We start from the raw sequence: 16,343 nt of genomic DNA, 5'->3' as shown, positions 1-16,343 counted from the left end.
TTTTTATTCGGTCAATAAATCTTTGTCAATTTTTGACTATTATAACCCCTTATGAAATTATGAAAGTTTTGAAAAATAAAAAATTGTTTGCGGACATGGCTAGATCGATTTCCCTTTTGATGCTGATCAAGAATATATATGGTTTATAGGATCGGAAATGACTCCTTCATTGTTTGCAAGCTTCTGAATAAAATGATAATACCCTAATTAAAGATAATAATATCTGCAAACTTTCATTAAAAAGTAGTATGTTGTTGTTATTATTCCAAGTATTTAATAGATTTCTGTATCGTGCATATTTCAATATTGTTGAGAGCGTCAGCCCTGACTGTCACTCATGCAATTTGTTTATTAATTCGAGCCACAGTGCGTTGGGCGAGTGTCATTGTCAGCTGTCGATTTGCGCATTTCTGCTCTTTCCATTTTTTTTTTTTTTTGGCACTCGCATGTGAATTACATTTGATTGTTGTGTGGAAATTACTTTCAACACCTCAAAGACCGCCGCCCATCAAAACAGGCCGACATTCGCTGTGCACGACAGCTGCCTCTTTTCGTTTTTGCATGAGCTCCTAGATATATTCCTGCAGCCTGTGATGTGTGATTGAATTCGAATTCCTGGCACTCGAACTCGATTCCCAACTCGACGCCTACGCCAGATATGTCTGTCCTGGCAGATGGAACAGCTGCACACCCCGGGTTAACCCATTCCAAAAAAAGGACACTCAAAGCCCACACACCCACCAATTGAACTGCACGCATATATTGTTGTATGCAAAAGAGAAAAAAAAGGCACGATGCTATCGATACTAACAAAAAAATAGGAAACTTTTTATTTGATTTATTTCTGACTTTGACATTTTGCCAAGGCGCCCGAATATCCGGCAGAGTTCCAACGAGTTCCCTGCAAAATTGATGACGATAGCGGAGGGCTGCCAAACGAACAGAAATCAGCAAAACTTTTTCCCACCCAAAGGCATTTACAAGATCCCGGCTAGGGACAAGCACATTCAATAGGAAAGGCTGCACCCGCACTTAGTTTCCACCTTCCTACTTGGTCCACGGAGTCAGGCTGCAGCAGAGAGGAAAGAATCATGTAAGCAATTTATCTGCGTCCTTGCATAGTCGCCAGGAGGGGCAGGAATGGCAGGAGTGGCAAAGTGGGCGCGAAACAACAGCGGGCAACTTGAGAAAACATGCGAAATAGTTAAAGCTGCCAAAAGAGCAACACAGCACAATGTCCACACATAAATAAAGGGGCAAATTACATAATGCTTTAGAGAAATAAGTTAAAGTTTATAAGGGGGCACACTGGCAGAAAAATAAAGAAACTGTCTCAACCTGGATCTTCTTAGAGAATTATATTTTAGGTTTAGGTAACCAGTAAGAAAATACCAATCGAGGAATCATATGAATAAATGTTTCCTTTAAAGACATTTTCAACTTGAACTTCGTTTTCCCCAAAACCGCACATTCCGTGTCTCAGGATAATTCAATTCCGAGGCCTAAAAAGTTTTGGCAAAACAGCATTGGCGTGTTCAAAATGCATGCTCTAGTAATGAATTAACTTTTATATGCATAGCAAATAGCTTAACTTTTAGTTATAAGCCATCAATCTTTATGGGAATCGATTAAGTCAAAAGTCGTAAAAGATTTCATACTATTCTGTAGGAAAAGTAAAATTGATTTTTATTGAAATTAAACGGAAGCCAGCTCAACATATTTAATTTCCAAGCTTCAGACTAGAATAAACCTTGGTTAATGTATACTCTGTTTGTGGACAATGAATTTTGTTTTAATAATTGTATTTTAATACTCAAGTTAACCTTCAGTTCATGCCTTTCTATACTATATAAGACCCATACCGTTCGCTTTTTTCTGACAGAATACCTCCTCCTGTGACCCTCATATTAATTATGAATTTCGATTCCCTTTTTTTCTGGCTGTGCAGCCAGCCTGAGCGTTTTGAGTTCCGCCGGCAGGCGCTGTCGAGAGCGTTGAGCACAAAGGCAAACACGCTCGCAGGGACGCAGCATGCGAGTGGCACTGGCACCCACTAAAGGCAAGCTGTTACAGGTCGCAGCAGGGAGCTGCGAACGCAACAAAGCCAGGAAGCAAAAGGCGCCAAAAGCCAGGGGGAAGGGAGGCCCTAGGGTTAAGGACTCGGCATTAAGGATTAAGGGTTGAGAGGTGAGGGGATCTCGGCACGGCCCACTCACATAACTCAAAGCGGATCTACATAATTGACGTGAAATACTCGTAACCGTAAATCGTACATTACCCACCAACAACGGGAGACTGAAAGAGTGAACAAAAAAGGTTAACATGCTGCCGGAATTGCCGTGAAAAGTGTTTTTAAGACGAGGTCCTGGCCTGCGTAAAAGTTTACACCCAGATAATGGAGTCTTGCGAGAGAGAGAGGTGTTGTGTTATTTAATGAGTCGCCCAGCAGCAGGGCAGATCAAAGCCATATGAAGTGGGGTCCTTGAGGGAAGATTATCATTCAGAGTAACCTCGTTCTTAATTTGTGATTCAATTACAACCGTCGCCTCACTCGTAGATCATCACAATTCTCATTTGCATACTTGAATTTAGGGAATCCTGTTTGGCACCTCGGACACTTTATCCGGGAAACTAATGAAGTTCCTGACCTAAACACATGGAAGTTCTCTAGTAAACATCGGTATCAGCTACATTAACATCAGTTACGACATCATTCCTGTCTCATTTTGGGCGGCATTTTGTCTGAAAAAGGCCAACTAAGCCGAAAGGCTTTGCCAAATTACGCATACGCAGTGTGTGCGCCCTGTAATCCAGCATGTGTGCTTGTGTGTGTGTGTGGAGGAATCGTGTAATTGCATTTGCTGTGTGCTGTGTTTACATGTGCGTGCATAATTAGAGCAAATGTTGTTCGTGTAATCAAATCATCGGATGGCGGACCTTTTCCCGCCCCCAAGGACGAACGGGTTAAAGGAAAATTCCTGGATAAGCGGGTAAACTTTAAGGGAATCTACTTGAAAAAAAGAAAAAAAAAACGGGCTGCTCGTGCCTAATTGAGTTTGCCGCTTGGCATTCTTCGGGGGCTCTCTGCTTAAGCAAATGTTGGGCATGCGAATGCCAGGACATAAAAAGCATTTTCATTACGACGACGATGCAGCCAGCCAGGGAAAAAAAATTCCAAAAATTTTACTTTGCAGCTATAGCTGGTGGAAAAGCAAGGAGCCCCAGCCACACGCACATTCTCTCATTCAGGACGTGGGGGAAAAACACTCTTAAAGAGCAGCTGTGCAATAAGCAAAAGTAGAATGCGGATAAACATAGCTGCGAATTTCTAACGAGCAGCTTTCCCACCAGACAAATGAGCACTGGCTGCAGGACGTGCATAGGAATCGAGATTGGGGGTTCAACTTGGCCGCTGCCACGACCTCATTTGCACCATGCCACGCCCATCCACTTGGCCGCTAAAGGATTCCCGGGGCCAAGTGCTACGCGCTATTTATCTGGCACCTTGAGGGTCCTTCACACGGTGCATCCGGCCTCGAAAATGCGTTGGCAGGCGAAGAAGTTGACTCAGCAAAAAAAAAGGTCCTAGAATTTACATAGGAAATAAGGTGATTTTTTCAATTTATTTCTGGGAAGAAAGTGATGCAAAATGTGCAGGCAGTTCTCAGTTTTATTTTGAAAGGATTTCTTGGAAATTATTTGTTTAAAACAGAGTGTACATTTAAATGGAGAGTTATTTATAGTTATGCAGATTTATTAACCTAATAAAAACTAACATAGGAAAGCTTTTCGAATTGAAATTAAACCATTTTTAGCTAAGTTATGAGTATTTTAATCTTCGATTTGTTGAAAAAAAATTGTTATATAAAAATAAAGCTTAGTTATTAAAAAATGTGAAAATTTAATACAGAAATATTATTAAAATCAACTTGTATAATAAAATTAACTTTGCTTAACTTTAACTTTGGATAACTCCTTTTTAAATAATTATATAAATTATCTTGGTATCAGAGAAGCCATTGTACAAGCTTCATTATTTATTTGTTAAATCACTTTTTTAATTAAAAAAAACGATTTGATTTGGTTATTTGAATAGATTTTTAAGCCGAGCTTGTTTGCTGATACTTATTTGATACTAAAAAAAATAAAAAATATAAAAGCAGAATAACTTTATCCCTCAAACGCATTCAAGTTTCGGACCAGCAATTTGATGGCCATTCGATGGCAAACTAAATCGCTTTTGATTGCGGCCCAATCCGGCTTCCATCCGCCGTTCAAACAGATTGTTAATTCTGTTTGCCTTCGGCTGCTTGACAATTCGTTGGGCTTTGCCCGGCGGTGCGTCAAATCCCGGGGATCCAACAAATCCCGCTCAGCTCCGTCCCGGCACTGAAATCACCCCCCGCAGTGGTTAAGTAATGGCAAACATTCGACTTACTGTCGCTCCTTGCGCTGCTGTCGCTTCTTCTTGAACACTTTCCTGACGCGCAGCAGGAGGAAGGCGGCCCGGTCCACGGAGAGCGTGGTGCCGCTTTTCTTTGCCGGTCCCGCTGCAGTGTCCTCCATAGTGCTCCCGCTGCTCTCGTGTGGTCCTTCCTGCTGGTGATATTGGTGAGGATGCTCCTGATGCTGCTCCTGCTCCTGTTGAAGTTCCTGCGCTGCTGTTTCGTGTACCGACTGCTGCCGTTGGCAGGTTATTTTGCGGCAGCACCACTTACAACAACTTGCGCCATCGTGCTGGCATTGGTATGCTCCCGGCGTAGTCCTTGCTCACTTTTCGCTTCGGGTTCGTGTTACACTAACGCCTTCACTATCGCCATCTTGGCAGGGAACTGTCGAAGGAGGAACACGGTTATGGCAATGAGCATACACACGAATGGATTTACATATCCTGGCAGGACCTGCACGTGCTCCCAGCAGCCTCGTTTGTTTGCCCAACAATTGCGTGCCAAGAAGCAAATAATATTGCGCTTGCTTGTCGCAGGACACCAACATCTACACAATTCTACAGCAAAGATACCACATCCCACATCCCAAAGACCATCGCCCATCGCCCATAGCCCACTTCCCTTCCATTACACACACGCGCAATATGCATTCATATGATATTGTTTTATTTATGATCTGCTGTTATAGCTGCTTAGGTAAGTTGCGAATATCCCGACGTTTTACGCATTTCCATAAACGAATTTCCCCAGCCATGGGACGCTTACACCCAAGGACATTTATCTTGCCACGTTCGTGCTTTTATTATTGTCAAATAAAAATTTAAATTCATGTGGCTTTCAGGACGAAAGGACTTTAACCTAAAGCGACAGTGTAGCAGAGCAGCAGCAGCAGCAGACACCGGACATAAACAAGTGTCCTTACGGCGGCTTTATTTTCGGTCAATGTATCTGTGTTATCTGAGGGTTTTTTTCCTCGAGTTTTTCTCGAGTTTCCCTTGAGTTTTCCTTGAGCTCTCTCTCTTATTGTCAGTGGCAAGCACTTCCATCAGCATTCTCATTGTCAGCTTCATTATCATAATCGTACCTTTTTCCAGATCAATTACGGATTAACTGTCAAGTTTATTGGTGTGCCAAAAAGGGTAAGGGAATGGGGGGGGGGAAGCGTAATCCCCGGAATCCCAAAGAGTTCTCTGACACCCTCCAATTTCCACCTGCTGTCAATGCGACGTCGCCAGCTGACTCCTAAGTGAGCTTGAGTGGATTTTCAAAACATTTTCAGAACTCACACTCGCACATCCCAAGACTCAACCTCAAGTCGAGCTCACACGCAGGCACTGAGAGAATAATCTTGAGAAATATATCAGTTTTATAATGGGAAAGGTGAAAATTTGAATAATATTAAGAAAAATTCCTATGAAAATGTCATTTCTTCTAGTGGCAAAAGCTTATTTGACTTCATTTCATACCGAAACATTTTGTTTTTAAAAGTTTTGTTCGCTGTACACCACTCTGTGGGCGACAGTTGCCTTGATAAAGGATAAGAAATTGCTTCGCAGCCAAAACCCGGTTGAGGGACATTCCACAAAAGCATCAGATGCTGCTTGTCGGTTAACTTAATATTGACTTATTTGCTTGGCCGCAATCGAAAACTATTTACGAGAGGAGGAGAATGAGAGCTGATGGGAGCTCAGGAATCCTGCTAAATCAGTGATTGCTGCACGCCTTCGTTGTCCTTGGTTGAGCTCTCCTTTGAGCCGACAATGATTCCTCTGATAAATGATTATGATGCCGTACGTATTTGGGTCACTGGGCGAGGAGATCCTGCCCGACTAACTTGAATTCCTGATGAGCTCTGTTTGCCAGAAATAATTACTGGAAGCTGCTGGCCAGGCAGCACGAATCAAACGGAGCCATTACATTTTGATGAGGGCACTGGCAACGCGGGCATCGAAGCAATTATTTCTTGATTTGATAATCACAGCCGGAAGCTGTCAAGTGCAGATGGATGTCAGTTGCCGGCAAGGAGTGGAGACAAAAAGGACGACGGACACGGCCAATCGAAGAGAGATAACAGTTACTGCAGGAAATGGGAATATGTGTCTGCCATCGAGAATTAAATTGTTTCATCTCAGAAGCAAGCAGCTGAACGAAATATGGCCAGAAATGTATTCCTAAATTAAACAGCTGTCTTTTGTTCTGTTTTTGTAAACCATCAGATCAAGGACCTTTACTTTTCAAATGGAGAAGTGATTACTAATTAAAAACACTTCAGAGAAAGATAGAGTGAAAGTAAACGTTATAATCCTTGCTATTTCAGTTAATTAGACTTTGGTTTTTGGTCATAAATATCATATCAGTATATACTCCCACAAAGTCCAATCTCTACTTCTTAATTTCCGGAATATCTATCCCCGCCAAATGCATTTGACAACATTGGCTTTTGGCCCAGGTTAGCCATCCAGAATACGGTCCCCGGCTTTGGCTCGCAGCCTCGACATCGAGTTAATTGAATGTCATGCCAGGCTCTGCCGCTGATTGGAGCCCGTGCTGCCTCTGTTGCAAGTCATTTCCGTATACGCCCGCCGGCTCCTCGGAGCTCGGAGCTTAGATTGCGCAATTTGCCTTTAAAGTCAATCATTTCACGCTGCTGCCGCCGCTGCCGCTTAAGCGGGTCCTTTGGCGAAGGACGATAAACGACACATCCTGGACAGGTGGAGATGGCAGCCCCAAACCACATCGGTGGCACGTCACCTGCAGCGTTTCCGCCGTTGATTTATTCGCCATTACGCCGGGACGTGACCGGTTGCGGTCCAGGACTACGACTCCACCACTCTCATCTTTGGCCCGGCTTTTTGGAGGAAAGGATGCCATAATTAAATAACAATTTGGCAGCGAACAGAGAGAGGGGGACAACCGAGAAGCCAATGGCTGGGGACACCCAAAGGACGACAGCACATGTGCAGGATGGCACGATGGCAGGAGGAGACCTAAGAGCCCTGCTTCGCCATCAAGTGCCTGGCATAAAGCGAACGGGACCAACTCCCTTTATGGGCCAGCAGCACCTCTCTCACTTGCCTTTACACTTTTCTTTTGCATAATTTTTTATTCGGGACAACAAAGCGCTAAGCTGGGAGCACATCAAATATGTTTAAATATATATGTTAACAGCTGTGCTTGGAATAAGAAGTATATACTTTTTAAAGTAGCCTAGGTCTTTAGGTTTATATATCTTAATTCAATGATTTATTTAGTATTTTATTTGATATAAAAATAATCTTTAGTAATCTCCCGTACACATTTCGAGCAAAGCTCGAACAACTATTGTTTCGACCGCGCTTGTAACTGCCAAATTTGTTTTCCATTTAGCGTCCAGCTGGTCCAGACATCTACACCTCTCCAGTGGGAGACGGACAGAGTAAAGGCCGGAAATGAGTGCAAATTTATGCAGAAAGTAATTAAAAGTACCGTTGTCCGGCCACGTTTCCTGCCCCGACTGTCTGCTCCTGCGCCTGCTCCTCCACTATTCCAAAGGGGAGGCGCAGCGGGAGCTGGGCGTGGCAGGCATTGTGGAGGAGCTTTGAGATGTTTTTAACGATTTGTTTGCTCTCATAAAAGTAAATTTTAATGAAGTTGCAGCATAAAAGGCGCATAAACGAGCCAAGTGGCTCGCTGACCTTTGTCCTTTGTGCCGTTTGTGCCGCTCCTGGGGTGCCTGGTCTTTGCTCCCTGCTCCTCGATGGCGCTTAAGTGGTTCCGTTGTTTGCCTCTGTCTTAATTACTCGGCTTTCGTCTCATTGTCGGCTGGCCACGAAGCCAAATACCAAAACACCTTAAAGCTAACGAGCAGCTCAGTGGCATCCCGCGCTCTTCCAACACCTCTCAGCCAGGACACCTCAAACTAAGCCAAAAGGATCCCAGTTGGGGGGAGAGGGCAGCAAAAAGCACAATCAATTTCATTTGAGCTCGGCACACAAGAGAAGCTACAAGGACTCAGTCTCGGAAATCAGTTGGAAGGACCGGTTCTGCCCACCTAATTTAAAGGACTAATTGTCAACATGCCGCATTCACCAAACTGCTAAGGACTGGGGGATTGGATGACAGGATTGAATTGGGGTCTTGGAAATTTCTCGCTAAATTTGTCTCAGACAGCCTAATTGGAATTTCGAATAAGGTGATTTGAGGCGCCTGCTGGGGAATCTTTTATCAATAATGTTCACACTTTACTCTTCACACTGAGATTATTTATTGCAACTAAAAATACTTAACATTATATTATTAGTTTTCAGAAATCTGGTTCAAATAATTCATAGATATACAAATATTTTAGGGTCTCCAAAATTGGACTTACATAAATCTAAAATAAGATAAACTCTGCTATAAATAACTATATATTTACTATAATCAATAGGGCTATAAATCATTTGAGCTTTATTGCACAGACTAATTTAAGGATAATTTGGTCCCTCTACCCTGATTTGTGCCGAAGCCTTTGGCCTTCATTGTCTCAGACGTTGTGGCAATACGAGTGGCTTCATCGGCTAGCCTGTGTCTGCTCCCTGACTCAAGGAATCCTTATCTAAGGCTAAGCACTCTCGATGCACCTCACTGAAAATTGCCCTAGTTTTGTACAGACTGCCTTGTACCGCCCTATCCCGCCCCCATGGGGGCTGTATGGATATTCTCCGATATCGGCTTTAGTCCTGCCATCAAACTGCCATTTGACCTGCCATCCCAGTTATTATTTGTCTGGCATTGTCTGGCCATATCAAGCCAGTTGCCACTCAACACTCGGCCGGCCAAGCAAAATGTGCGACCTTATCGCCCGCAATATTAGCACTTGAGTACAATTTTGCAGTGTAAATAGCCGGGCTAACAAAAGCCGTTAAAACAAAGCACGACGTCAAAACGGGCGATGAGCGACTGGGAGAGCGTAAATAATGCGGATAAAATGCGGCATGTTAACAAGGCGGCGCCTTAAGAGGATTGCGATTGCCTTTGGGTCCGGAATTTTCAGTTGCATGAAGTGAGTTTGAAGGTGTTCTTTTTTGTCGGCTTCAGGTTGCCTGTATTTAGGGAATTCTCATCAAGGCAACAAGCAACGAAAAACTAACTAAAAGCAGCGACCAGGAGTTAGACACATCTTCGACAACGGGGCGTATGAGTGTTATTTTCATTCAAGCGTCCAGCCATGAAAATGCCAGCCTTGAAAAGTATTTTTATGTAGAATGGTGATGAGTGCACAGAAAGGAAAAACTTGAAAACATTTACGAAATTATAATATTTGAAATTAATACTTTCAGTGAAAATTAAATAAAATAACATAAATAAAAGTATTTATCATTAATAAGAAAAATGTTCCTTAATAGAGCAAATATTTCTTTAATATTTATTTTCTCAGTGGATAGCTTGCGTTGTCTTTCGTCTGACTTGGCTAGCATTTATGGTTCAAGTTGCCATGTTTTGTTTTCTTTAGCTTTCCGCCACTTTCCCACTTGGCAGTCACCCCCTCATAGCCGTTTTTTGTTTGGTGGAAATTGTATGCCTCCATTGACTGGCTCACACACACAAACACACTCACATTCATACAGTAGTTTTTCCTGGCAAATAGCTTTGGGGCATAGGACAATCGGGACACACTCATTCAGGCCGCCGGCGTGGCAAAGGCAATGGGTTGTAGAGGAGTGGGAAAAAAGCGAGCAAAGGTTGCAGAGATTTCATGCCTCGCTGCATGCAGTCGGCCGAAAAACAAACAAGCCAACAAAGAAGCCAACCAACGCTGGCCAACAACAAGAGCAGCTGACACAGTACAGTAAATATTAGCTAAAAGGGATACTGTCACCAAGTTAATTACCTATGGAAAAGATTTGAATGAAAAAGTGAGTTATGAAATCCTTTTTAGAGGTATTCTATATAGGTTTTTAATAAAGTGATAACTAAAAGTTAACAAAGTATTTTATTGACTACTTCTAAAATAGAAATATACTTGTAAATTCCATTCAATAAAGAAAGTTTAGGCAACAAAACAGAACTTAATCATAACTCTAATTAAAAGTTTACCAATAAAGTCTAGATGTCTTGGTTTGTTTAAAATCAAAATCATATCTATGCAAAATCGAATAAAGTTTAAATATCATCCCTATTAAAGTTTAAAGTAAAAATCCAATAAATATCAACTACGAGCAATTATTTCCTCTTCCTAAATAAATAAATAAATTTCTGCCTTTGGAAACTCGATTAACATATTTCTTTTTAACTTTCAGCTTACATTTTCCGTCATGTTCGAACCTTAAAGCCTGCCTAGAAACTTTTGGGAAAATGCTGATAGACGAACTTTTACTGTCTGTTCAGTATATGGATGAGTGAATTTAGGGGGAAGGGAAACGGACACAAACACACATATGAGAACGACGCGCCGATGATGATGCTGGAACCGAGTGACAACCAGGCCAGACCCTATATAAGTATATATATATATATACTTTATCCCTCTGAACATATCTAGCTGAGTGGCGGAGGAAGCCTTGAAAAATTACAAGCTTTTAAATTGAAATTTCAGACTGCAAGCCCGCTGAAAGGCAGGCAACACGAAATGGCATAAAACACGGGAACACGACAAGGAGACAACGAGGCAGGACACGAACGCGGACACGCTTCGTTGTTTATTATTTGTGGCTTTATTATTCCGGCCACTGGCCCGGGGCAATATTTTGCTTGTTTCTTCCTTTTTTTTTTACTTTTACTCTCACAGTGCTGCCAACAATTTGCCGCGGCTAATCAACAAATGAATTGCCGTAACATGTTACAAGAATATTGCGTATACGCCACGTTGTTCCCTTCTCTCTTTCTTGCTGTCCGTGAAATTTGAAATTATAGAGAAGCTTCTGTAATGTGTAGCTTCGGGATAAATATAATTAACCAGCTGTGGGACGTTGACTGCCCACTGGCACTGTGAGTTAACCGACAATTTGTGCCCGGCAAGTGGGTGGGAAATCCGTGAGTGTCCCTTTTCCGTTGTCCTTCGGCCTGTGGCCGGGTCAGAAGTGATTCGACGATTGATGAACGCTAAAGAACTTTGGGGTTAAACTCACAAAATGCCTAATCCGGGACAAGTATATTTATCGCTGACCCTACGTCAGAAGTGCTAATTGACAGACTAATTGAATCAGCCGCAAAAGCAATTTGAAAATGGAATTTGAGATAAACACAATTAATGCTTCAAGACTTCAAGTGCCAATAATGAAAAGGCAAAAGATAAACACGAACACAAACACGAAATTTCCATTTTTGCCCGCACTCCGGGGGATAACTGCCTGCGTTAGCATAATTGTGAAATTAGAGAGAGCCCGAAAGCGAGTGAGATTTCGTGTTTACACATCCTTCCCTTCGGAGGCAGTGCATCCCGGGCAGATAAAAGCCAATAGCCAGCAAAAGTCAATTCCAAGCAACTCAATTTCAAGGCATCCATCCCTTCACATGACTGGGCCCGAATAAATTGCATTTTATAATTAAATTTATCTTAGCCCCGGCTCGGAAATGTACCAAACTAGAGAAGCAAACTGGCTAAATACCCGATTACAATATGGTCGTAAATCCACTGGCCTGAGAAGTGGGAGCGGCATAAAATAGCCACGCGCGGCCACACGGCGTATGCGTGTTGATTGGCATTGTCCGGCGGTCGAGGGTTTTTTTTAGCTTAAACGCAAATTGGCAAGACACACAACACAAACAGATAGACAGACTGTCAGATAGAAACACGGACAGGGCCAGGGAAAAATAGTATGATTGGGAAATCCCCTCAAAGGCGAATACCCGGCGAACACGTGAGTTAGATAAACCATCGGATATGGGGGACGGAGGGAACCCAGGCACGACCAAAAGTAAAACAGATTCGCGCTTCGGTAAACAAATCCCAAGCAAGCATCGGTTTTCGGGTCATATTAAAGCTGTAAGTACCAGGAAAAAAAAGTGACAGACGTACAGATTTCCCCTGGATGAGGGGGCGACCCAATCGACAAACATTTTGGCGTTGGAGTTGGCCAAATATTGACAGGGCCATGTGCGAAGAGCGGGGCGTCGAGCCTAAACGACCTACAAATGTAATTTCCCTATCAGACAATCCAGCGATGCTGGATACAACCAAATCGATGGCACGACCATACACACACACGGAGAGAAATAAAACAATCTCCAAAAATAATATCAATTTGTGTTTAGTCTTTAGGTAAGTTTATGAGAAAGAGTTTTTCATATATTGTTTATAAATTAATATCAATCTTTAGATCACAAATAATATAAACAATATATTCTTGATCGGCATCGACATCTCTCTCTTACTCTAATTCACTTTATTCTGGGTCTCTAGATCTCTCTCTCTCTCTCTCTCTCTCTCTTTCACTCACCCTCTTTGGGCATGCCTATGTCTATGCATCTCTAGAGCTAGCTCTTGCTCAATAGCTCTCTATCTCTCTCGCTCTCTCCTTCTCTGTTCTCTTCACTCGCCGACTATAAATAGAGGCACCTACCGCCGCTCCGGCCTCATTCTGTTCGCGGCCTCCCAAGTGTTAACATCGATGGTGAAAGTGAAAGTGATCGTCTGGCCAATGCAATACATCCGGATAACCAGGAAGAAACTTACTTCGATGATACCTCTACTTTGGAATGGATTAACCATGGGTCCCCAGCTGCGGTAAGTCTTAACTATGAAAATTATAATATATATATACTAAAGGAGCGATCAGTCCTAGGTCTATGAATCAGCTGTGCTAGCTATGCATTTATTTTCCACTTAATTACCTTATTGCCATGGACCCCATTAATTAATTTTAATTTAAAGTCATTCAGCAATTTGCATTAAAATATCTACAAACGTGTTGCCAAAATAAACAGCCCAACTTAATTATAAATTATTGATTTCTTACACTTACAACTGACCCTGACTTTGGCGCCGACTTTTGCTACATTGATATAGCCTTGTAGGTCATTATAATTTCATTCAGAAGCTTGAAACGCAGTGAAGGAAACGTTTCCAACCCTATAAATCATATATATTCTTGATCAGTACCAACAGCTGATTCGAATAAGACATGTTTAGTAAAAAATTAAATTTTTAAAAATTTTGAACATTTTATAAGGGGTTACATCATTAAAAATGACAAAATGTGACAAATAAATTGAGTTTTCATTTTTAAAACCCAATACGCAGATTTGTTAACCTTATTAAAACTAGCACAGAAAAGCTATCCGAATTGAAATCAATGCATTTTTGGTTTAGTTATGATATTTGAAAAACGTTGATTTACTCAAAAAATTAACAAATGAAAATACATATATAATTGATTTAGAATGAGGGGTATATTACAGTCCAACATGATATATCCTAAAAAAATCTAAGGAAAAGCTATCTAACTTTAAATTAATGAATCTTTGGCTAAGTTATAATCGATTTCCCGTTTAAACTCATATAAACTCATATAAGTAATTGCAACAGTTTTCACACATTGATTTTCCGAAGTTAGCTTTAGTTCTTGTTTAAATATAATTCTTGCTTTCTTTCTCTCCCTGTGTAGCCAAAAACAATTTGGAAATCCAAATAGATACACAAATCAACCACAGAAGGAAATAAAGCAAGGCGAACGAAACATATTCGAGGGGAGCAGAAGTGGGAGCGGGAGCTGGAGAGGACATCAAAGCAAAACTAGAGAGGAGAGATAGGGAGTAAAGACAATTACGTTCAATTTGAGCCACAAGGACTATGCCATTTCCCTTCGCTCTAATTTGGAAACAACGAAGAGCTTGGAATTCCAGCGTAATTGTAATTTAGATGCAGCCAGTTCGAACTGAGATCAAAACAAATTGAATTGTTGGCAGGAAAGGGTATTGAATTACAGGGTGAAATTTATACATACTACACATACACACAACTATTTATAAACAGAAATGTGTATATGCTATATATATAGAAGGCATAACTGGACCGACTTCGAGTGCCATCCATATCAGGAGCAGCAATGGAACTGCTTTTTGTTTGCTTGCGCTTTGCCTTCAACTGCAAACATTTGCACAGAAAAAAATAAACACATACACACACACATACATGCGGGCGGACCCACCGCCTGGGCATTATGGAGCTATTTTTGTCAGCACTCGCTCATATATAACTATAGTTAAAGTCCAAGGTCACAGCACCCCACACCCGCCACACCACCCACTCGCCACCTTACACTCACTTACTCACACACTCGCACACATAATATTTTTAAAAAGAAAAAAGCGTAGCACAGTTTTCGGGGCGCCCATTTTTGACACTTCATTAGTTCGCGTGAATGAATGTTTCCGTTGTTGCACGAGCGTGTATAAAAAGAAGGAAAAGTAATAATGACGCTGGAAACGATGATGAAGAAGATGGAAGAAATTGCGAATAAGGAACGAGCAAACTTTTTTATGATTCTCCCCTTCAAAAACACCTTTTGGCAATGAATGCATTCATTCGAATGGTTGGAAATTTGCCTAGAAAGTTAGAAGGCCAGTTTTCATTGCAACCAATAACGAACGAATCGATGGCAAAACAGAAAAAACAAAACAAAAAAAAAACACTTTATGTTGCCAAAACAGAAACAGAAGTAGAGCCATAAAATCGCTACCGGCAGTTCGGTAATCGCCAGATTGGGGTTCCCCCACCCAGCGTGGGGTTAGGGGATATTGGTGGAGATGGAAAAATCCGAGGGTAGCTGCCAGCACGACTTTTACATTCATGATTTACGATGCGTCTCCGCTGGGCAACCGAGGCCATTCCCTAGCCAGGTGGCACAAATCAATGTGCTGCGTGCTCCAAGCTCCAAGCTTCAAGCTCCGTGTTCCGTGGTCCGTGCTCCTCCTTTCTCTGTACTCCGAGGTCGGTCCCTGTTCCAGCCAGAGATCCCGGCGCAATCCAGTGCACATCTCGGGCATTAATCAACCATAAAAGTGGAGCAGACAGAGCAACCGAATTGGTAATAGGACTGCGATAAGCCCCAAGGATATCATACTAATTGACTGCGGCGCCAGGACGAGCAGGTAATCCCATTCACAATGATTGTACCTGGGCAGAAGAGAACCTCTGGCCTGGAAATTCCGCAAATGTTAATTTCTAAGCCGGATATTGCGTGAATTTGAAAAGTGAGAGCAAGAAAATTGTTTCACCTTTCGACATAAGTGGGCGAAGGGGGTATTTAATTAGAAACGTTAATTAAAAGCGAAATGTGCAATTAAAACGGACCGCAGCAAAACAAATGCATCATAAAATGTCAACGTAATTGGAATATGACCGAGTGGATTCCATAAAAAGCGAAATAAATAAGGAAAAAACCGGATATGATCAATGAATGTAAATTAATAGTGAAATGGAGCATTGCAAATTTTTAATTGAGATACAGAAAGCTTCAGTTACAGATTGCTAACAAAGGCATGGAAAATGTAAAACTAAATGTTATAATTAAATTACTAGGAAACCCAATATATTTTTTAATTATTCCTATAAGTTATTTTAGTCCGAATTGATTTTCTTCGAACCTATTTTCAATAAACTATTCAATAAATTTCTTGCGGCTAAAAGTGAAATTTGTAGGCCAACTGTTCTCAGAATTGGTTACAAATTAAAAAGCCAGTTACATAAAATTCTCTTTAAAGCCCGCTTATTAACAATAATTTATTCCCGAGGCGTAGAAAAAACAATAAATCACTAAAATAAAAGGATATTTATTTCGATATGGGCTAGACATGTTTTTTTAATAAATATTGTAGTGGTAGTCTGGCCCAGATGTGGGGCAACTGCAGCAGTTTTTATTAATTGCATTGCAATGAACGTTGGCATTTTCACACATATGGCGAACACGAAACGAAAACAACAATGGGAGGCCA

At 41.6% G+C, this 16,343-nt stretch overlaps 1 protein-coding gene across 3 annotated transcripts in view; it reads right to left on the bottom strand.

Annotated features, from left to right (window-relative positions):
* Positions 1-16,343, bottom strand: part of LOC147643048 (uncharacterized) — a 31,848-nt gene that overhangs the window by 11,547 nt on the left and 3,958 nt on the right. For 2 of the 3 annotated variants that reach the window (XM_086836981.1, XM_086836983.1), the window contains exon 2: positions 4,439-4,832. Coding sequence is in view for 1 of the 3 variants with exons in the window: in XM_086836983.1 (XP_086693109.1) it covers positions 4,439-4,566 (128 nt within the window). In the remaining 2 variants the exon portion in view is untranslated. Of the gene's footprint in view, positions 1-4,438; positions 4,833-12,016; positions 12,112-16,343 lie in introns of those variants that run through there. The other variant, XM_086836982.1, reaches the window with a different exon arrangement.

Source organism: Drosophila serrata, unplaced genomic scaffold, assembly GCF_035046125.1.
Source record: "Drosophila serrata isolate PLE 108 unplaced genomic scaffold, ASM3504612v1 contig_295, whole genome shotgun sequence".
NCBI lineage: Eukaryota > Metazoa > Arthropoda > Insecta > Diptera > Drosophilidae > Drosophila > Drosophila serrata.
This window is presented reverse-complemented; position numbering and strand designations above follow the sequence as displayed.